Raw genomic sequence first — 21543 nt, forward strand, 5'->3', positions numbered from 1 at the left:
CATTTGGTCCCTAAGGAACTGGAGTCATGGAGAAGATTCTTGGGGGTGGCATGAACGAGGTGTGCTACTTTGGCATTGGGATGGGCTGGAGCCAGGCCCCGTAACGCTGCTGCAGGCCCTGGGCCAGCCTGCCTTCCCGACCGTCTATAGGAGCCACTGGCCCAATCCTGGGCCTCAGGGATTCAGCCAACAGAATTATGCGACAAGGCTTCCTTGAGCCATGGCACCGTTTTTATTGTCGGTAGGAAAAAGCAACACTTCGGAGATGATCAGCTAGAAAAAAGACTTGGTTGTATTAAAAATGTCAAGTACAAAACTGTTAGGCAAAAACAAAAGAATATTTAAAAGGCTTTTCTGTTAAGTGCTAGGACTTAGAAAATGAAATCAAAATACAGTTCCTTATGCCTAAGAAACTGGGTTATAAAACATGGGCCAAGGATCTGGGGAGAGCGTGGGGAGAAAGCATTCTTGCTGGTTCCTCGTGAAGCCAAGAATCCAGGGTGGGGTGGCCTCGCCCACCGCTTGGGTCATTGCCCAGTGATGTGGGTTCTGTTACCATTGGGTTCTGGGGCCCGGATCAGCCCCACTTCCCCTGTCCAAGTGAGGGCAGCTGACGGCCTGTCTCCCACTCCTCAAGGCCTCAATGTCCCACCATGTCTCTCCTCTTTGGGAAACTGCTCTCCCCGGCTCCCTGGGTGCAGCCTTGGGCAGCAGCATCTCATGAGTCGAAGGATAGGACGTCATGCTTGCCTTCTTCAGCACCTTTGCTGGCCAGCTTTGTGGAAGAAGAGAAGAAACACAACGCCAAGTGGGATTCTCACAAGCAGCAAAGTGGGGCTTCCCAGTCCCAATCACAAGGGCCCTAAACTGAGTCCTGCCCAGAGCCCAGGGAGCATGAGCCACCGGGGCCTTGCATGTAGCAGAAAGGCAGTGCCATGCAGTGGTTAGAGCACAGGCTTTGCTGTTTCATGGCTCATGTGAACTTGGGCAAATCCCTTACTCAACTCCGTGAGCCTCACGGGGACGGTGGAAGGTCAACCGGACAATGTTTGGAAAGTGCTCAGCCCGGGGGCCTGACCCACCGCCCGCTCGCGGTCAGCTTGCTGTCATTACAGCAGCAGTGTGCTGGCTTACTACCATCTTGAGGACCAGAAGTGTCACCAGCACCTTCTTTATCTTGAGTAAAGACCGACAAGTAACAACAGGAGACGGGACTTGAGAAGTCAGGGCTTGGGAGCTAACTTTTAATTAGTAGGATTTTTGTAATGTAAGTTAAATAGGAAAGCTCTTCCAAGAAAATCAAGACGCACTTTGAGCTTCCAAAGACAGTCAGCTGTCATGGCTCTGGTACACCAAAGGGCAAGTTAGGTAAAGGACAGCCACCAGCTCTGAGGTTTGGGGTCCCCGCACAGCCACCGGTTCTGAGGTCCAGGGGCCACATGTCCCCCTGGCACATCCCTGCAGCCCCGCTGGGGTCAGTCCTGCTCAGAGGAGTGACCAGGGCCCAAGAAGGGAACTGCACTCCAGGCAACGCTGACCCTGGGACCCTGACCATGCCTACTTGGGAGTGACCACACACGTGCACGCGCACACACACGCACATACTTCACAGCCCCCATTTTCTCTGCTTTTTGTATTGCTCTCTTCCCATCCTCCTCCCCACATCCCCTGTCCTCCCACCCGTCTGGGTTCTCACCATCGTCTTGAAGAACTGATTTACTTTCTTCCGTTTGAGCGTCTTCTTGTCGCCATCTGAGAGAGGAAGGAAGGTCTGGCTGAGGCGCAGGGACGAACCGGTGTCCTCCGTCCCGGGCACACCCGCCGCTGAGAGTGTGAGGGCTGGAAGGAGAGTGGAGAGCGGGCGTGAGATGGTGGGCGGGAGAGGCGTGCCCAAGGGACAGGAAGGGTGACCTGGGGGACGCAGGACACAGGATCCAGGGAGGACGGGTTGTGGCACCAAGCAGGAGGAGGGGAGGCCTGTGTACTGTTGATGCTGTCACCTCTTCCTGAGGCGTGCCAAACCCCAGGACCCGGGCCTGCCTCCTGGGCTCATCTAAGCCTCGGCCAAAGGCTTCTGGGTGGAAAACGTGGGCGCTGATGTGGGGGATGGTCTCTTGGCCCCAGGGCCCTGACTTCCTTTTGCCCCAAGGCGGGGAGGCAGTGTGAGCTGACTCTTCCTTCCACTTCCAACACAAAGAAGCCGGATTTCTCGTTTTCCCTGGAGGCAGGGGCCCCACACAGACCGGAGAAACCAGCTGCCTCCTCCCTCCTAAGGACCCTGGGATTTGACAGTGGTCAGAGGGGGTAAAGGCACAGCCTCCAGGCGTCATGAGGCCTACTGAGCGGACGAGAGTGAACGGCTGGTGCCAGACAAACACCGCAGCCGTGTGGGCCGTCCTGCCTGGTGTGAGGACACATTCTGGGGCAGGGGGCCTGCTCTGAACCCAGCCTGCGCCACTTAATCACCTGCGACAGGCAGGAGATTGACATGCTCGGTGCCTCAGTGTCCTCATCCATACAAGGGGCTAATGCCGTTATCCCCATCAGAGGCGTGCGGAAGTGTAAGTGAAATGAGGAAGGAGAGGCAGTCAGCCCAGCGCCGGGCACCGGGCGGCACTGGGAAGACGGCAGCGCAGAGCTGGCAGGGTCCTCGCTGAGCCCCGCCCACCTGTCCCCGGGGCACCAGGTTGGCCTGGCCCGGAGCCCTGGCAGGGCAGGCCCTGCAGCCTGCTGGGCGCGGGTGGAGCACTCCCGGCCGTGCCTGGGGCTCCTCTGCGAATAGGAACGGTCGTCTGTGTGCTGCCAGCCTCCTCAGGGCAGCGAACGGCAGCATCTGCGTAACACACACTCTGCAGCCGTGAAGGGTGGGGTCAGCCTCCATAAGCTCCAGGAACACTCTTCCAGGTCCAAAAAGGAACACGGGGCTTAGGGACAGAGCCTTCTGGCCCCTGGAGAGGCCTGGCTGACTGAGAATAGAGGGACTCCCAGTGATTCCCGAGAACCAGAGGGACAGCAGCCCTCAGCTTGGCTCCAGTTGGGACCTGCTGGGGTGGCTTCACCATAGAGGGTGGGGGTTGGGAGAGCTCAGAGAACAGGAGGGCTCTGAGCAGAGAGCCTCTTGCCCCCAGCATGCCCAGCCCACTTTGCTGTGCAGACATGGTCGCTGCCCACCCTCCACCCCAGGCTGGTGGCCTGCACTACCTCCATACAGCTCACGCTGTGGGGTCAGGATGCATACCTGGGATGGTGGGCATGGACTGGCTGGCAAAACTCATTTGAGAGAGGATGGATGCCCTGGGGGGGATGGCTGCATGCTCTGAGAGGTTGGTGTCACTCATGAACTCGTGCTTCCTGGAAAGCTGGATGAATAGAGCACAAACACACATGCACATACACCACAGAGGCTTAATGTAAGGCACCTCTGGGCCCTGACAAGTCAGTGATGAGGGCTTGGCAAAGCTTCTGGACCCAACTCTAGGTTCATTTGTTCTTTTTTATATCATTCCATGCCAGCTTGCCATGTATGGTTGCTCAGGTTGCCTACTCTACAACTTCAGGGATGGAGGATATTCATTTAGATTATCATGGGAATGACACTCTCTAGAATTGTGAAACACAGACGACTTATTTCCAGCCTTCTGCCCCTGGCAAGAGTGGCCTCTGAGGCCTACTAGGAAGTTTGTGGAGGATCCTTTCTTCACTGGAAGGCATGTCAGCTGGCCCCTTGCCCTTTCATCTGGCCCCCCTCACTTGCCAGGACAGTTAATCCCTTCCCCAGCCCTCTAGGCTCCCAGAATTCCTTCAACAAACCTCCTTCAGGGAGAAGCTAGGATTGAACCTAGGGCTGCTGGCACCGAGTCTCATATAAACAGTTACTAGTTTATGAGACGAAATGCTCAAAGGCAGGGCAGTAAGATAGCATCTCTGCGTCCCCAGCGGGGCTCCGGCTACACTGGAGGCACCTAGTGGAGTCTGGGAGGTCAGTGGTTAGAATGGCCCTGGGGATAGAGGGCCGAGAGACGCACAAATGCCCGCGGGGCCCCCGCAGGGCTGCGGGCCCGTTCAGCTCAGTGGGTGAGCCGCATGGCTCCTCTAGAGCCTCACAAAGCCTGTGCGATGGTGGGAAGGACTCGCACAGGCTGAGTCCCACGGCCGGGGGTCAAATCCTGCCTCTGCCACGTCAGTGCTGCGAGAAGCCCCAGCGAGCACGTGCCCTGCCTGCCCCGCAGCCACGGCCTCCAGAACCCCCACCTCACCAGGGCAGAGATGCTGGAGAGAAGCCTGGCTCGGAGACTCGCTGGCGGGGTGGAGGGGCGTCCCGGCTCGGCCACTCACCCGCTTCAGGTCTGACTCGGTTGCCGCCTTCTCGTCGGCGAACACTACGCTGCTCCTCTTGGCCCTCTTCTTGGACCTGCGCAGCTTGACCTCTGGCAGCGTGCTCCCCGGAGAGATGGGCTCCTCTGGCTCCGCTTTCGGAGTCTTGGGGGATCCTAATTCCAGGTCGAAGCTGAACGGCAAGAGGGACACAGCAGAAACTGCGGTCAGCGCTTCAGGGGAACTGCCTTGCTGGGAGGCAGGGGGCCCGGGGGACCATCAGGCTGAGCCAATTGTCCTGCAGGGTCGGGGGGTAAACCAGCTAACCTGGCAGAGTTTGGGGAGCCACTGGCTTAATTTTCAAACATTCAGAATACAGAGCAGAACGAAATCGGAGGAAGTGAGGCATAAGAAAGAAAGACTGGTGGTGAGAAGAGAAAACTAGTTAAAAATATGGATCTGGATTCAAAGCCAGACATGGAGACTTTTTAGCTGAGTGACTTTGGGCAAATTGCTCAACCTCCCTGAATCATGATTTCGTTTTCAGTGAATGAAGGTGTTTGCAGTGACCTTGCAGAGTGGCCAGGAGACTAGGTCCAAGGGCCCTTAGCACATTCTTGGCTGTGGGTTGCTGGGTTCCTGGGACCTATTATCAGAGTAGTCGAGCCGGGGGAGGGCTCCAGGAAGGTGGAAGGGGAGAGGCTTTTCTGGGGGTGGCGGAGGGGGACCCCGACAGAGGGCTGGGTGGCTGCAGGAGGATGAGCTCTGGGTGGGGAGGAGGGAGGGCCCGGAGCCCTGGCAGAGGCGAGAAGATGCAGCCTGAAGCTGGCACTGAGGGACAGGGAGTCTGCAGGCTGTGGGCGAGTCCTGCTGGGTCCTCAGGAACAGCCACCTGCCTCTGGGGCCCTGGGGCCTCTAACAATGGCACTAAGGATGGCAGCCTGATGGGGAGATTGCAAGGGATTTAATGAGGTGCCAGGTAGGGAAAGGCTTTCAAACAGAAGGGCGAGGAGGCAGGGCAAGGGCGGCCCTGGGGCAGAAGGAGAGCAGGTGGTGTTGTCGGGGCTGGGCCAGAGTGGCCGGGGTGCAGGGCAGCCTGGGGCCAGCACTGACCTCTCGGAGGTGGTCTTGCTGGGTGTGCTGCAGTCAGAGTTCATGGAAGCCATGGAGATGATGGACATCTGCCTGTAGGAGCGCAGCATGGACCGGGGGCGGCCCACTCGCCGGTCCTCGAAGTCGGGCTGTGGGTAGGAGAGCAGGTGGTCAGCAGCCAGGCCCCACAGTTGGTGGGAGCGGGGTGATGTGGCCTCCACCCTCCTGCCCCCATCCTCCTCCGCCTGGGCAGGCAGAGCTGTGGGGCAGAGCAGGACATCAGGGCAAAAGCTTCCTGGCTGGCTGAGGCTGGGGGTGGTTGTTTGATAAAGAATTTGGGGGTCCTTCATTCCTGGTTCCTGGGAGGTGCTCTCTCAATCCTTGCACCTTCCTGTGACAGAAGTGTCTTTGTCACTCATGGTGGCCCCTGTATCCTAATGAGAAGACTCAGGATGGGCTGGCCAAGACCAACCATGAGATTCCAGGGCTGGGGCTTTGAATCTTGGACTATCAGTTTAGCTTTGGGGAGGCGGGTGAGGCTGGAGACTGATTGCAACCACATGGCCAACGATTCACTCAGTCATGCCTATGTCATAGAACCCCGATAAAAACCCTGGACACTCAGGCTAGGGTGCACTTTCCTGGTTGGTATCCTACATTGATGTGCTGGTAGGGGAGGTGGGGTGACACATCCTGAGGACACAGAAGCTGTGCATTAGGGACCCTCCCTGACCTTACCCTATGCATCTGTTCATTTGGCTGGTCCTGAGTTGTATACTTTATAACAACACTGTAATCATAAGTATAGCACTTTCTTGAGTTCTGTGGAATTATCAGACTTGAAGCGTAGTGGGAACTCCAGATGCATGACCAGCTGGTCAGAAGTGGCCTGCAGCCCTGGGGCTGGTGGCTGGCGTCTGTAGGGAGCAGAGTCTCATGGAGGACTGTGTCCTTAACCTGTGAGATCTGACCTCACCAGGGAGTTGACACCAGAATTGGCTGTGGCACCATGCAGCAAATGTTGGAAGAGGCAACCTGTCTCTAGGAAAAACTCTTGGCCCAGAAGACAAGAGGCCTGAGTTCATCTGCACTTTCTTCCGCTGACTCACTTCCCCTCTCTGGGCCTCGGTTTTCCCATCTGTAACATGAGAGGGTTGGGCCAGATGGCCTCTAACAGACCGCATAGCCTTGACATTCTAGGACTCCACTTCCTGGGGAAGAGGATAAAGAAAGATGTCCCTGTGAGCACCAGTCCAATGGCCCCTTTAGGTCATGGAGTGGCCAAAAGCACTGGCTTTGGAGGCCAACTGAGCCAGGTGCAAATTCTGACCTGCATTCACTTGCTGTGTAGCCTTTGGCAAGTTGCTTAAGGCCTCTGAACCTCCAGAAGAGGGACAAGGGGTTAAAAATCATTCCTACCTCCCAGGCTTGTTGTGAGGCCTTAAACGGCCTAGTATATGTCAAGTGCTTATATCAGACTTGGCATGTTCTAGGTGCTTCATCAATGTTGTTTTTAGTATTAGCACAGTCCCTTAAGGCCAAGGGCTCGGTTTGTACCTGGTGTTTATCTAGGGGTGACTTTTGAGGGACCACGTTTACAGGAAGGTTCCCCTGCATCATCAGCTCCAGCAATGCTGGCCCTCAGGCCCTTCTCCTCCAGAGCAGGTCCCTTTGCTCTGGTCCCCATGGTCCTCTCCTGCCCCTCTGCCCTGTCTCACCCCTCCCGGCCACGGGGACTGTCCGTACCATCTCTCTGACACCATACTCCTTCTCCACCTTCACTTTCAGGTTCTTGAAACATTCTTCCATCCGGTCGTGGAAGGGCCGCAGGTTTTCTGACACTCTTTTCTCATGGATCTTAATCCCAGCTCCCAGGAAGGGGATCTGCAGAGAAAGGTGGTAAACGATGAGCCAGAAAAGCTAGAGTGAGTGGAGGGGCCGAACACAGAGGGATGAGTTGCAATTCTGTGCAGGAACAATTAGATCTCCAGACTCCACTGCTTCACCTTGTAGCCAAGCGTTATATTTTCCCATTTCCCCAAGAAGCAGGAGCTTATCCTCTAGAACAATTAGAACAAACGCTCTGGGCTCAGGGTACCAGGCACAACAGAGAGCAGGGATGAGGAGCCAGACTGGAAATAGGGGGTTGAAGGGGAAGCCTGCATACTGCTTGTGAGTCCTTCACTTCCCAGTTCCCAAATTCCAGCAGCACAGTAGCCAGGAGTATCTTCCTATGCAACAGCTCGCAGGATGTGCTCTGGGAAAAGTGAATGGCCCCATGTTGATATAGACATCTGTGGGTCACTCAGGTACCATATGGTAATGCCCCCTCTCATGTTCATAGATTTTCATTCAGCTCTTTAGTGCCTCACTCTTAATTATGAAGAGACTGCCAAGGATCACCAGGCACTGGAGGAAATTCTCCAACATGAAAGTCAGAGATCAGAACCAACAGATGGGAAAGGAAGCAAAAAAGGAAGGAAGAAACTTGGAAGAAACAGAGAATGAAGAAAGCCTAAGAAAACATTATTTCTTAAAGTTTTAATTAATATATATAAACAGAAAAGATCCTCTATAACATGAAATGAAACAAAGATTTTATATAAATAAAAATAAGGAAGGAATGATAATGGAAATACTACATATAAAAACTTGTGAGATATAAAGTTGTAAATAGAGGCAGATTTATAGCTTTAGTTTTACATATTAGAAAAGACAGAAAGTCAAGTAGCTAAGCATCCATCTAAAGACACTAATAAAGGAATAGCAAATTAAACCCAAAGAGAGTAAAAAGGAAAGAAATAATAAAAGAGTAGACATGAATGAAAAAAGAAAAACTACAATAGAGAAGACTGACAAAGCTAAAAATTGGTTCTTTGAAAAGACATAATATTGATAAACCCCTAATAAGACTAATAAAAAAAAGAGAAAGTACCAATAATCAATATCAGGATTAAAAAAGGAATATCACTACAGGAAGTACAAACATTATAAAAGATCATAAGAGGATATTATTGAAAAGTTTATGTCAATAAATTTAATATTTAGATAAAATGGACAAATTACCAGGAAAACACAATGTACCAAAAAGGACACAAAAGAAATTGGAAACCTGAAAATTAATAAATAAGTTGAATAAGCCCATATGTCTTCAATGACAAATTCTAGAAAACAGCTGATAAATATTATATAAACTCTTCCAAAAAATTTAAAAATAGGGAATAATTTCCAACTCACTTTTTGAGACTAGGATAACTTTGTTACAAAAATTGAACAAGGATATTACAAGAAAGGAGAATTACAGGCTAATATTTCTTTTGAGCATAGATGCAAAAATCCAAAATAATACATCTGTGAATAGAATTCAGCAATATCTAAAATTATGATACTTTATGACCAAGTGGGATTTATGTCATACATGCAAGGTTGGTTTAATATTCCAAAGTCAACTAATAAACTTCACTGCATTAGCAGAATAAAGGAGGAAAACAATATGAGTATCCCAATGGATGCAGTAAAGGCATTTGACAAATTGAAAGCCCATGCATGACAAACCAGCAAACCAGGCACAGAATGGAAAATCTTCACAACATCCCACTCTGTGAAATACTGACATTTGCTTTGACACAGGGACACAGATGTACTCTCTCTCTCCTTATATTCATCAGTGCAATAAGGCAAGAAAAAGGACTAAATGGCATAAGATTGGAAAAGAAGTAAAACTTTTTATATTACCAGATGATATGATTGTATCTGCAGAACATCCAAAAGAATGCACAAACAATTTGTACATAAGTGTATTTTGTAAAGTTGCTGGATACAAGGTCAACATACAAAAAAAATCAATTGTGCTCATATTGACAAACAGAAAGTAAAATTTAAAAAGCAATACCATATATAATAGAATAAAAAATACTGACTACTTAGAAATAAATCTAATAAAATACATGAAAGACCTCTACACTGAAGACTACAAAATTTTGCTGAGTGAAGATAAAGAACTAAATAAAGTGAGAGAGATTCCATGTTCATATATTGGAAGACTGAATCTTGTTAGGAGCGATTCTCCCCCAATTAACCTATATATTTAATGTATGCCTAATCAAAATATCAATGTGTTTTGGGGGGAAGTGAGAAAATTGGTAAGCTGATTTTAAAATTTATATGAAAATACAAAGAACTAGAAGAGTCAGGACAAATTTGAAGGAAACAAAAATCTGGAGTATGCTCTCCACCTGATCTTAAGACTTACTATAAAACCATGGTAATTAAGACAGTGTGTGGTGTCGGTGCAAACGCGGACAAATAGACGAGTGGAGCAGAATTGAAAGTCCAGAAATAGACTGACACATATATGATCATTTTATGTCAAAGTTGGGGAAATAATTGTCTTTTCAACAAATGGTGCTGGACTAATTTGAAATCTATATAGAAAAATAATTTATCCCTTACTTCACACCAGTCAAAATGGATAATATACTTAAATGTGTGAGATAAAACCATAAACCTTCCAACTAGGAGAATATCTTCATGACGTGAGGGTTTCAGAGATTCCTTAAAGTCGATACAGAAGTGCTAATCAGGGGGAAACAAATTGATAAATTGGACCTTATCAAAATTATAAACTTCTGTTCATCAAAATACATCATCAAGAAAGTGAACAGGCAAGCCACAGACTGAGAGGAGATATGTGCAATACATATACTTGACAAAGGACTCGTATCTAGAATATATATAAACTCCTATACATTAATAATAAAAGACAATTCAGCTAATAAAATAAGTAAAAGCTTTGAACAAACATTTCACAAAAGGGTTATCCAATTAGCCAATAAACGCATGAAAAGGTAATGCACATCGTGGCTCATGGAGGAAAGGCAAATTAAAATTAAACTGAGATACCACCTCACAACCACCAGCAAGACTAAAATTCAAAAGACTCACAGTGCCAAGTGTCGGTGAGAATGTGGAGTAACTCAGACTCGCAGAAGTTGTTGGTGGGAGTGTAAATTGGTTTATCTGCTTTGGAAAACTGTTTCCTGGTTTCCAGTAAGACCAGACATGCATGACCCAGGAGTCCCACTATTACACCTACGCTGAGGGAACTGAGTGCTGTGTCCACCGAAAGACAAGAACAAGAGTGTTCACAGCAACTTTATTTATACTATACAAACCCTGAAAACAACTCAAATGTCCACCAACAATTATTTGCCAGAATGGAAAAATAAATTGGTGTATTAGTGGCATATGTATATTCATACAACAGATAACATTTAGAAACAAAGAAAGAAAAACCTCTGATATATGCAACAACCTGGATGAATCTCAAAGGCATTATGTTGAGCAAAAGACACAGACACACAATAGTACATACAGTATAATACCATTTATATGAAGTTCAAGAGCAGGCAAAACTAAGCTAGGCTGATAGACGTTTGGCAGTATCTACCAGAGCCAGGTATTCTCACAAACCATAACCAAGCAACTCCATGCCTAGGTGTACAGCCGACAGGAATTGTGTATGTGTGCCCAAAAAAGACGTGTATGAAGATGTTCAGAACATCTGATACAATACAATACAATAGCCCCACTTGAAATCAACCCAAATATCCATTAGTTGAAAAATAAATACATTTTGGTATAGTTATACTATCCAGCTGTATATACTAATACATAACAATGAAAATGAATGGATGATAACGTAGAACAAAATGAATGAACTTTACAGGCATAATATTGAGAAAAATCAGTTAGACACAAAAGAATGTGTAGTGTGTGATTCTATTTATACCTAGGTCAAAAATAAGCAAAAGTAAATGATAGTGTTTAGGAATGAGTGCTTCGTGATAAAAACTATTTTTAAAAAGCAAGGAAATGATTACTGCTTTAAAGCAGGAATCATGGTCAACCTGGGGGAGGGCTGGCAGTGACTAGGAGGAGCATGAGAGGGACTTCTGGGTGCTGGCAGAATTCTGTTTCTTCATTTGGGTGGCAGTCACACGGGTGTACATCTTGCAACGAACCAATACGCTGTATATTTTTGTTATGCACACATTTCTGTGTGCAATATTTCAAAAAATGTTTAAAAAAAGAATATACTGTAGCTATCTTTCCATGCCAATAAATATAGAGAAAATCTTCACAAACACAAATTAAGAAGCAATCAATAGAAGTCTGTGAAATCTTGAACACAAACGGTACCCCGAAAGCTTTAGCTTTTGTTGGGTTGCTAGACATATAAATACGTTTTCCTTTGAAATCTAAGGTTCTTATGTTTTGAGAAAATCCAAGGAGTATCTGATCCCATCAAGAATTCAGCCCCAAGAGGGCCGGGAGCAGGACAGTTTTCCAGCGCTCTCTTTCTGCTGCCTGGCACACCGTAGTGGCTCAGTACAGCTAAGTTGTAAGTATGAATGGGATGAATGGACTCAGAAGAGGGAATCTGCTGCGTGTGCTAATGTAAAATGGCAGCCTGCACCACGCGCGGGGCAGCACCTTTTGGGTGCAGGTACTCCTAGTTGGGGTACCTGGACTCCAGGTGCGAGGGACGAGGCCCAGGGCAATCTTCATTGCCGGGTTGAGTGGGTCTCAGACTGTAACATGGCGGCGAGAGGCGGCCGGACGGTGCTAAGGAGAAGACGGCCACTAGGGGGCGCTGTCTGAAGAGGCCTCGCTAATGGCTCTTAGGGCTGTAACATCTGACACCCTACAGGCCTTCAAAGTCTCCTTTCTTCGTAGTGCCCCTCCGTTAGTGCCCAGACTTTCGTAGAATTTCCTGGGAAGGCGCAGCCTGGTGTTAGCTGTGCTGTGAGGCCGAGCTCCATGCTGTGGGTGCACAGCGTCGAGAAGCCATTACCAGGTGACAAGCCCTGCCCAATGGTGAGGCCCAGGTCAGGGACGTGGACTGAGAGTGACACCGAAGAACTAAACAAATTTGAGTGACGTTGGCCCTCCCTGGGAGACCTCGAAATATCTGAGGAAGGGAACTCATCCCAGCCGGGCCTCCTGCTTCCCAAGCTGGGGGTGGGGAGAGGAATATCACCACTTGAGTATTAAAGGGCATGATGACCTCAGAAGGCTGGGGACCTTGGGATGTTTGGGTTTCACAGGTGGCACAAGGTAAGAAAGGAGAGAAAACCTCAGACACACAAAATGCATTCAGGAAACTGCATCTGTGCAGCGCTTGGCGTTTCATTTGTAAAGCCTCACTTTGCATAGATTGGCAGAGGCAGAGAAGGACCTGAATTAGGAATCCTTATTTTAAGAAAGGAGGCTGCACCCAGTGCTTCTCATTCCCTGATTTCCCTAGAGTAACAAAAACCCCTGCCACAATAGCTTGCTTTTTCTTTGCAGGGCGACTGGCAAGAAGGGAGGGAGGGAGGACAGGCAGCTATAGACAGTGGCACTGCTCCCACAGCCGCCTCCCTCCAGCTCGAGCCCTCTAGAGCCCACCTGGTCTCTGGGTCTGAGTGGTCCATGGAGAGCAGGATGCTGTTTGAGGAGGGGGCTGCCGCAGGCCCAGAAGGGGAGCCTGGTCTTTGAAAGCCTCTGGGGGAGGGGTCGGGTGGACTGTTTCTTTCTCTAAGGAGTGGGAGAGAGGGAGAGAAACACAGAGAGCCAGAGAAAGAAGGGGAAAAGGAGGGAGGGAATTGGAGAGAGAAGAGGAAGGGAAGCAGAAAGAAGAGTAACTTGGGAGCAGGGGCAGAGAGAGGAAAAGACAGAGGGCAGGGATAGAGGCAAAGAACTTCTAGGAGGGAGGGAGAAAGACAGATGCCTGCACAGGAAGAGTCAGAGAGAAGGAGAGCCTGGAGGGAGGGACAGGAGTTTGCGCAAGGAGAGAAGGGATGAGGGGAAGACAGCCCATAGCAAGAGAGAGCAGGGGGAAGGACTGAGCCCTCCAGCTCTGAGGGCTTGGCTCTGGATGGCTGAGCAGCCTGTGCAGAATGCAGGCCCACTGACCAAAAACCAAACAAAGGCCTCGATTATTTTCAAAACCTGATATCCATCTGAGCATTATCTGCAACAAACTGGGTCAGCCTTAGCAGGAGAGGTGGGGGTGGGGGCCGAAGTCTTCCATGATCTGACTGCTGTGCTGAGCGGGGGCCTGGCTTTCATTTCAGCCCCACTGGGAACAACCACCTCCGGAAGTCAACATCCAGTACAGCAGTCTTAGCAACACGCGGCACAGCATCGCGGCCTGGCACCCACGCGCACCCCAAGAGTGCAGTGCCCCAAAGCCCAGTTCCAGGATGAGCCTGCTCAGGTGAAACAGTTGCAGAAGGGCTGAAAGCCAAGGCACAGGAGACCAAGTGAAACCAGGCCACACCAGCCAGAGGGCAGCTGAGGGCACACGAATGGGGAGAGGAAAGGACGGAGGCTGGCCTCTCCCCAGTCAGCTCTGCTTTACCTGCCACGCAATCAGGTCCTTGAGGCGGCTCAGCTTGTCCTGGTCCTCAGGGTGGTCCCTGGTGTACTCTTCAGTGAAGAAGGCCTGGGAGGACAGACAGGCGTTTGGGGTTTCCTGTTCATTTGGCATAGACCCCGCAACCCATGGCTATGGCACTGGGGTAGGATTCCATTTGAGAGGGGCAGGAATGAAGTCACGTGAGATTGGGTGGGGCACGAGTCAGGGAGCTGTGGGAACTGACATTGTTTCTTCTTCCTGGAGGCTCACATGAGTACCCACTGGGAATGGGCCACAAGCCCTGGGAAAGTAGTCCTCACAGTGGGGTCCCCAGACCGGCTGCATCAGCACCACCTGGGAACTTGTCAGAGATGCAGATTCTCGGGCCCCACCCGGACCTCGTGAGTCAGAACCTCTGGTGGCGATGGGGGCAGACCTGGGAATTAAGAAGCCCTGCAGGGGATTCTGAGGCACATTCGTCTGAGAGCATTCCTCCAGGAAAAAGAACTCAGTGAGGAGTTTCACCTGGTGGGTGTTCCAGCTCACCTCACCACCTCCCTCACTGCAGGTGACCTTGGCAGCCCCTAGCAGTTTCTGGGGCTCACGCCCTGCATGTGCGCACGCATATATACAGACATAACTTGTCAGCTTCAGGGCTGAACAAAGGGTTACCAGTGATGACCACTCTCGGGGATCTGAGAGTAGCTGGAAGGACTGACTGGGGGACTGGAAATCACTGTCCCTGAATTATACTACTGTGTCTTATTCTTAGTTTTACATCAATGGACAACACAGAAACGATAATAGGGAATTCACCCTGAGATTTATTCAAATGAGGAGTCCATTTTCCCCTCAGCGTCCCATTAATGTATGGCCTAGGTGAAAACCAAATGAGGACTTTCTACTCTACTTCAGTGCTGGGGAAAGCTATGTCCTCCTACTGAGAAATTGGTATTTTCCCCGAGGGGAAAATATGACTCATATAATTGATGGCATTTCCCTTTTTTGCCATGGATACTAGGAGGCTCAAAAATGGAATCTATAGCTAAAATATGTGGGCATTTATGGAGAGATCTTATGACCTGGATATCTAGATTATAACTCCCCCATTTAGAGTTGATCTCCTAGCCTTTATATTTTCAGACATTCTGAGTTTCACTTCTTTCCATTTGTAGAGGTCATTTAAAGTCATGTACTTTGACTCGTGGTTCCTGTACCTTTATGATCTGACTCACAGTCATCCTGGAGCCTTCCCTTCACAGAGGTATCTGGATGTGCCCAGTGAAATAAGAGGCCCTTTGGCCCCTGCTCCTCCTGGTCTAGCAGAGTGTGACAATGAGGGTGGGAAGGGGATGAGAGTGAGGCACAGAAACTTTGGAAGGTGTGTAATGTCAACCAAGCTGAAGTGTCCCTTTGGGGGGTAAACAGCCAGTAGATGAGTGATGTGCAGCTGCGTCTGCCCCTGGGCCATCCTGCCACTGCTCTGCCCACCCCCCACCCCCGGGGGCCTGGAGAGCAGAAGCCCTCACCTTCTCGTACTTGGCGAACCCTCCCATGACAGCTGGGTCCACGATCCCATTCAGGAGCATGGAGAGCGGGTTAATGGGCAGGCTTTCGTCACTCTGGTACTGGTTGATCATCATCAGGATCTTTTCATTGGCTGTAGACATGGTTTCGATGGCATTCTCCAGAGGGCTAATTGTGGTCTGTGAAAAACAAGATCACCAAGAAGGAACGGCCTTAGCGCGATGCTTTAAAAATGGATACAACGTGGGCATTGGTTTCATTTGGGGTTGGAATTCAAATGAGGCAGTGCTCCCCGAGGGGCTGTAGCAGGCTCTCTGGTAATTAATGAGCTCTGGGGCTGTCTGCTGTCTGCTGTCTGCTGTCTGGGGAGGGACAAGCTGACTTTTTGCTTGGTGAGAAAGGGATTTCCCTGGGGAGGGGAGGCAGGTGGTGTTGGGCACTTGCTGGGTTTTCAGATGCTGGGTGTGCTCCAGGAGAGTTTTCTCTTCTTACTCCTTGGGTATTGGTTGCGAACCTACTATGTGAGCTGTCAGCTGGAGGGATTAGAGTGGTTGGCAAAGCGATGACCCAGCCCAGCCCGTCGTGGGTCCTAAGACTGGTTGTTGTATGAGGGTCGCTGCTCCAAGGTAGATTGGGTTCAGTTGGGAAGATAAAACTGAACACCTCTCCCACACCTCTTAGAAAGCGATAGACACAGAGCGCCACAAATGCCAATTGGCAAAACAGCGCCGTTCCGAAGAGCATGGGATCTGGAGTAAAAGACTAAACAGGGAGCCTGCAAACTTCTTCTGTGAAAGGGCCAGATAGCAAATATTTTGGGCTCTGTGGCCATATGCTGTCTGTTGCAACTGCTCAACTCCGTTATTTTAGGGAGAAAGCAGCTACAGGCCATATGTGAATGGATGAGCATGGCTGGTCCAAAAAACTATTTACAACAATTGGTGGCAGGTAAGCTCTGGCCTACAGGTCATAGTTTGCTGACCTCTGAACTAAACAAAACAAATTAAAACTGAGTGCAAACCTTAGCTCTGGCATTTTTTCCTAGCTGTGTGACCTTGGGCAAGTTTCCTGACCCCTCTGAGCCTCGCTTGACCCATTGGTAAAATGAGTGTAAGAAAACCGACTTCAGAGAGTAGCTGGTAGCTATTGTTATTAACTCTTGTGGGTGTTAAGACAGAGAACAGTAGTCGTCCTTAAGAAGGGGAGACGCACTGGCAGGGTGGGGTGGGGGCTGGAGGGAAGGGTCAAGTAATCAGAGAAGACTTCATGGAGGAAGGGACCCACAGTTTTATTACGGGTGAAGTGATGGTGATACAGTGCCTGTCTTGGGTGTGCAGCCAAGATCAGTTGAGACAATATGACAGGTGACTGAGAGCAGAGTTCGTTAAGTAAAATAGTCACAACTATTGGATATTTGAGAAGGGCAGAGCCAGCCTCCAGAGCCGTGCTGTTGGCCGTCTTCTTAAACTGTTTCCTTGAATCCCTGTGAAACCCTAACCTCCTCACTCCCCTGCCTTGTTTCTGGACATTTTGGCAGATGGGTGCTCTCTGCAGGGAGAAGGCCCTGGGAGTAGACTCTCTCTCTACTTCACTGTCACTCTCCTTTCTGTCACACACACACACACACACACACGGACACAAATGTGCACTCACACCACACACGTATACACACACCCACAGTGTGAGCTGGAGGGAGGCTGCTCGGCCTGGGGCGGGGGTCCGCAGTCCGTATTCCATAGGCTGCAAGCCACGGTGTAGTTTCTGTCAGGCGCACAGACCGACCCAGCAGGGCTTTCCCCAGCCAAGGCAGACTGAGTTCTGAGGACAACCTCTCACGACCCCTCGGCTCGAGCCCGGCACCGCACCTGGGCTCCAACAATAGGCTGGCTTGTCAGAAAGGCGTGGGCTTAAAGGTGAGTTATTAAAAATGTAAAGTACTCTTGATTGGCTTTCCTCCTCATTTCTGAAGATATTTTTGAATCCCCAAGTCTTTAACCTCATTATAGCCATCAGGAACAGAGAATGAGAATAAAATTTCCTCTGGTTTCTCACCTACGGGCATTTGTGTAGATGGAGCATAAAGCTCTCAGAGCAGAGTAATGGGGGCTATAGATTTGATGGATGAAAGGCCGGGACGTCAGGAGCTGATAACAGGAATAAAAGCAATGATCATGATAATGGAGAGGGCTCCACTTAGCGATTGCCTCCTGAGTGCCAGCCCACGCTGGGCACGTCACACATGTGCTCTCATTTAATTCCCACAACAACAGGTTATGTCGCTTGCCCCAGGGCAGATGGTGGCAGAGCGGGGGAGAGAACGGAGTGCTCCTGGTCCAAAGACAGGCTTCTCTCACCACGTGCAGGCCAAGCTCTGCCACCAAACTTGCCTTAAATTGGTTGTTAGGATTTGGTCAGGCCCTCAGATCTCTGATCTCTCTCCTAAGCTGAGTCTGTTTCCTTATCAGCAGTAGAGGTGCCCGGCTCTCCGCGAGGGGAAAATGAATTATCGGGAGAAAGTGCTTTGGAGAGGATTTTAAAGGGGGGGACACCAGTCAGAAGATGAAGTGATGGCAATCCCCCGCGATCAAGTGGTGCTTCCTGTTCTTCAAAGGCATTTCCCCCATTATCACCTCCTTAAATCCTTTCAGGGATCCCATGAGAGGCACCAGACAGCGTGATCATTACAGCTGACGTCTGCCATGGATGCCTTTGGCGGTTCAAGTCCCATCTGTGGGCCTAAGTTTTCCTCATGTGCAAAATAATAGGGCTGGACAAGAATCAGGAAGGGATGGAAAACCGGAGAACTGTGGGCCAACCTGGGCCTGGAGAGGTCTATTGTGTAGCCAGCACACGAGTTCTAATTTTTTTTTAATTCAATTCACTTGTTTGCCACAGCGTCCAGCACTCCCTGTTGTCTTAATGTCACTATTTCAGATATTTCCATTATCTTCCTGGGCTCTGAAGGTATTTGCATTTGTAGCTCTTGGACTAAATGACCTCTAGAATCCCTTCTAGCTTTGAAATTCCATAGTTTTCAGTCTCGGTTTTATGGATGATGAAAACTAAGGCCCAGAGATACACAGTGTTTGTCCAACATCACACAGCTAATGACTAAGTTGAGTCTGGGTCTCAGAGCCCTAAATCAGGTCTCGTTGTAAAGACTACACATTCTTAGGGCCAGGAAGAAGGACAGAACCCTCAATAAGTAGAACTTACACTTGAATCCCATCAGAAGACCCCTCTCTGTACAAACAGTACTGTAGTCATACACGTCATGTAGGACGAGATGCAAATTCATGTAACACAGAAACAAATGCTTCGAAATGGACTCACTTAGCAGGCACGAAGCCTGTGTCTGAGACATCCTGGGATTCTCGGTAACTCAACTGAGGGGGCCATTAGAGGGAAATCCACTCTGGGCAACTTGTGGGGGGTTTTCCCAGCCCCTTCTACCAGAAGGTATCGGGATAAAAGGAGGGAAACAAAAACGCTACTTCTTTCCTAACTTCAGAATCCTGAGTTCATAAAATAAGGTGACCAGTTCAGACATCGTGGGTGTCTGCATATTGGTTGACTGATGATTGATTGGCTGATGTAGTTAACAGACATTCTCAAGCACCAGTTATGGGCCTGGGGCTGTTATTTGCATTTGGAGATGTGGCAGGGAACAAAACAGACAAAAACCTGTCTTCCTGAAGCTTGCATTCTAAGATGTTCTGTTCTATCTAATGTTCCCGACATTAGCAGTCACACAGGTACATGAGTCTATCAGGAGGGACGGGTGCTTTGAGGAGAACCACAGTGGTGGGGGGAATGGGGGTGCAGGCAGGGCTCCCTCAGGCTGCCCCAGGTCTGAGGGGTTGGCTGAAGGGCAAGAGGCACCTTGCTGATCACCACCAGGGGGCGGGGCACAGCCAACAGCCATGGGCAGAGGCTACAGATGGGTACAGAGTTTCTGATTCCTCACCTCAAAAATGGGACTAATAATAGTATGTACCTCACAGGGTTTTGGAGGATTAGGTGGGATTTTGCCAGAAAGCCCGTGACACAATGCCTGGGACACTTGTTGAAGCTCGTCATGTATCAATTTGTCCCATGAGGAAATGGCATGAATAGTTTCTTCCTTTCCAAGGTACTACTTATTGTTGGGGTGGGCTGGGGACACACCGAGGAAGAAGGAGACAGGGTCCAGCCCAGGTATCTGACGTAGGAGGTTAAAGTCAAACCCCACCTCTTTTACTAACCTCGAACAACCCACTAGCTCACTCTGCACCTCAGCTCCCTCATCGGTAAAATGGGAGGGTAGTACTATCTATCTCTCAGTCTGGTTGAGGGGTTTAAATGAGATCATGAATGTGAACAGTTTAGCACATGCTTGTTAAATGTTTGTTGATGGCATCATTGTTATTATATTTTCCCCAAGGTCTAGGCCATGCCTGTGTAAAGGAGATTGGAAGGCCGCCAGGCTGCTGAGTTCACTGGGAGGGAGGTCGGCATTAAGGGCTGGAATGAGATGGTCTCGATGCTGATAATACAATAGCTCGAAAATATCAGTCAGACCACTGCCCTCCTCTTCTCATGGCTCTAGGAAAAGCCAAAGAACTTATGGTGGCCTATAAGGTCCTACATGATCGGGTATCAAACTACTACTACTCACCCCTGCTTGTTCTGATTCAGGCACAAGCATGTTTTGGCCCCAGGGCCTTTGCCCTTGCTGTTCCCTCTGCTAGATTGTCCTCTTCAACATCTGCATGGACCACTCCCTCACTTCCTCCAGGCCTTTGCTCAAAAGTCATTTTATTAAGGAGGCTTTCTCTGACCACCTTATTTAAAATAGCAACCCCTCCTTCATCACTTTTCTCTTTTATTTTTCTCCATAATGGTTATCACCATTTGACACATTGTACATTTTCTTTGACTTTTTAACCTGTCTTCCGGACTATAATGTAAGCTCCATTGTGAAATCTCCAGGTCTTAGAACAGTGCTTGACATGCATTAGGTACTCATTAAGTATTTGTTGAATGAATAAATGAATAAGATACCCTGAATACATCCTCCCTACTGCTCAGGTTTCCTCACAACCACCCTGGCCCTCCCCGTGTATCCTGGGAGCCGCAAGACCCTTAGCTGTCTGAGGACAGGGGGCCCTGCATGTGTTGAGAAGCAACATAAGTGCTCTCTGCACGGGGAGTTCAGACATCTGCCTTCTGCCCAGAGCTTTGCCTCTGCGTGATTTTCTCCCTCTGAGCCTCCGTTTATCCAACTATAAAATAGGTTCATTCTGCAGAGGCGCCCCGAGGGGCTGTGGAGATGGGAGGAAGTGAGGGGTGATGGAGTGGGTGGAGTTCCGGGCCCCTGCCTCCCAGCTGCCCACTGCAGAGGCTCCCCATGCATCAGCTTTATCATTGGGCTCTGTGGTAGGTCTCATATGCAGGGAAACAAAGTTATCTGACACTTAAAACACAAATCTGAACACAGGAATCTGGATGCTGCTTCAGGTCCCTTCCTGCACACGAATTCCGGGACTCCCACGGCGGCTTTGAACAAAAGCCGGTCCCCTTTTTACAGTCAAAGGGCCCCCCTCCCATCCCCCTCCTGAGGCCAGCTGTGTCCTGCTTGAAGCAGGGAAAGGATGTGCCCAAAGGCCCGTGGACTCACCTGGGACATGTGAACCACCTCAAACCAGCGCAGGATCCCCGGAAGCTTGTATGCAGTCATGAAGGAGGTTCTCTCGATCCACATCGACTGTCACGTGGGAAGGGGGTGGCAGGGCAGGAAAGCAAGATACTTATGAAACCTGGTTACCAGGGAGCTTTGGCGGGAACCCAGCCGGGCCCCCAGGCCTCGCATCCACCCCAAATGAGAACAAATATTGCAAGACCCAGAAACACACTCCCATCTAACCCTTAAGAATTCTTTCCCAGCATGAAGTTTAAGTTTTCCCTGGATTTAGGCCCAGTAAGTTTTAACCTTGGTCTCTGAACAGTCAGAATTTCAGGCAATATTGAATGCATCCGTCTGCGTTTCCTGAGGGAGAGTCCACAGTGTTCCTTAGATTCTCACGGGGGCAGTGACTCCCAAAATATGGAGCATCACAGTCTAAGGCAAAGAGCTGAGAGATACTTGGAGCACCTCCCCATGCCAGGTGGGCCCTTGGGAATAGAAAGACCCGTCCCAGCTGGGAAACACAGAGGGGACTGTGGGG

General features: G+C 49.7%; 1 protein-coding gene across 1 annotated transcript in view; it reads right to left on the reverse strand.

Annotated features, from left to right (window-relative positions):
- Positions 1 to 209: 209 nt before the first annotated feature.
- The window catches only part of DOCK2 (dedicator of cytokinesis 2), a 411398-nt gene continuing 390064 nt past the window's right edge, over positions 210 to 21543 (reverse strand). The window contains exons 44-52 of the mRNA XM_070569049.1: positions 20997 to 21083; positions 15340 to 15516; positions 13814 to 13897; positions 7153 to 7290; positions 5428 to 5555; positions 4336 to 4507; positions 3239 to 3359; positions 1697 to 1839; positions 210 to 775 (exon numbers count right to left, since the gene is read on the reverse strand). Coding sequence (XP_070425150.1) covers positions 719 to 775; positions 1697 to 1839; positions 3239 to 3359; positions 4336 to 4507; positions 5428 to 5555; positions 7153 to 7290; positions 13814 to 13897; positions 15340 to 15516; positions 20997 to 21083 — 1107 coding nt within the window. The 3' untranslated portion in view covers positions 210 to 718. The remainder of the gene's footprint in view (positions 776 to 1696; positions 1840 to 3238; positions 3360 to 4335; positions 4508 to 5427; positions 5556 to 7152; positions 7291 to 13813; positions 13898 to 15339; positions 15517 to 20996; positions 21084 to 21543) is intronic.

Source organism: Equus przewalskii, chromosome 13, assembly GCF_037783145.1.
Source record: "Equus przewalskii isolate Varuska chromosome 13, EquPr2, whole genome shotgun sequence".
NCBI lineage: Eukaryota > Metazoa > Chordata > Mammalia > Perissodactyla > Equidae > Equus > Equus przewalskii.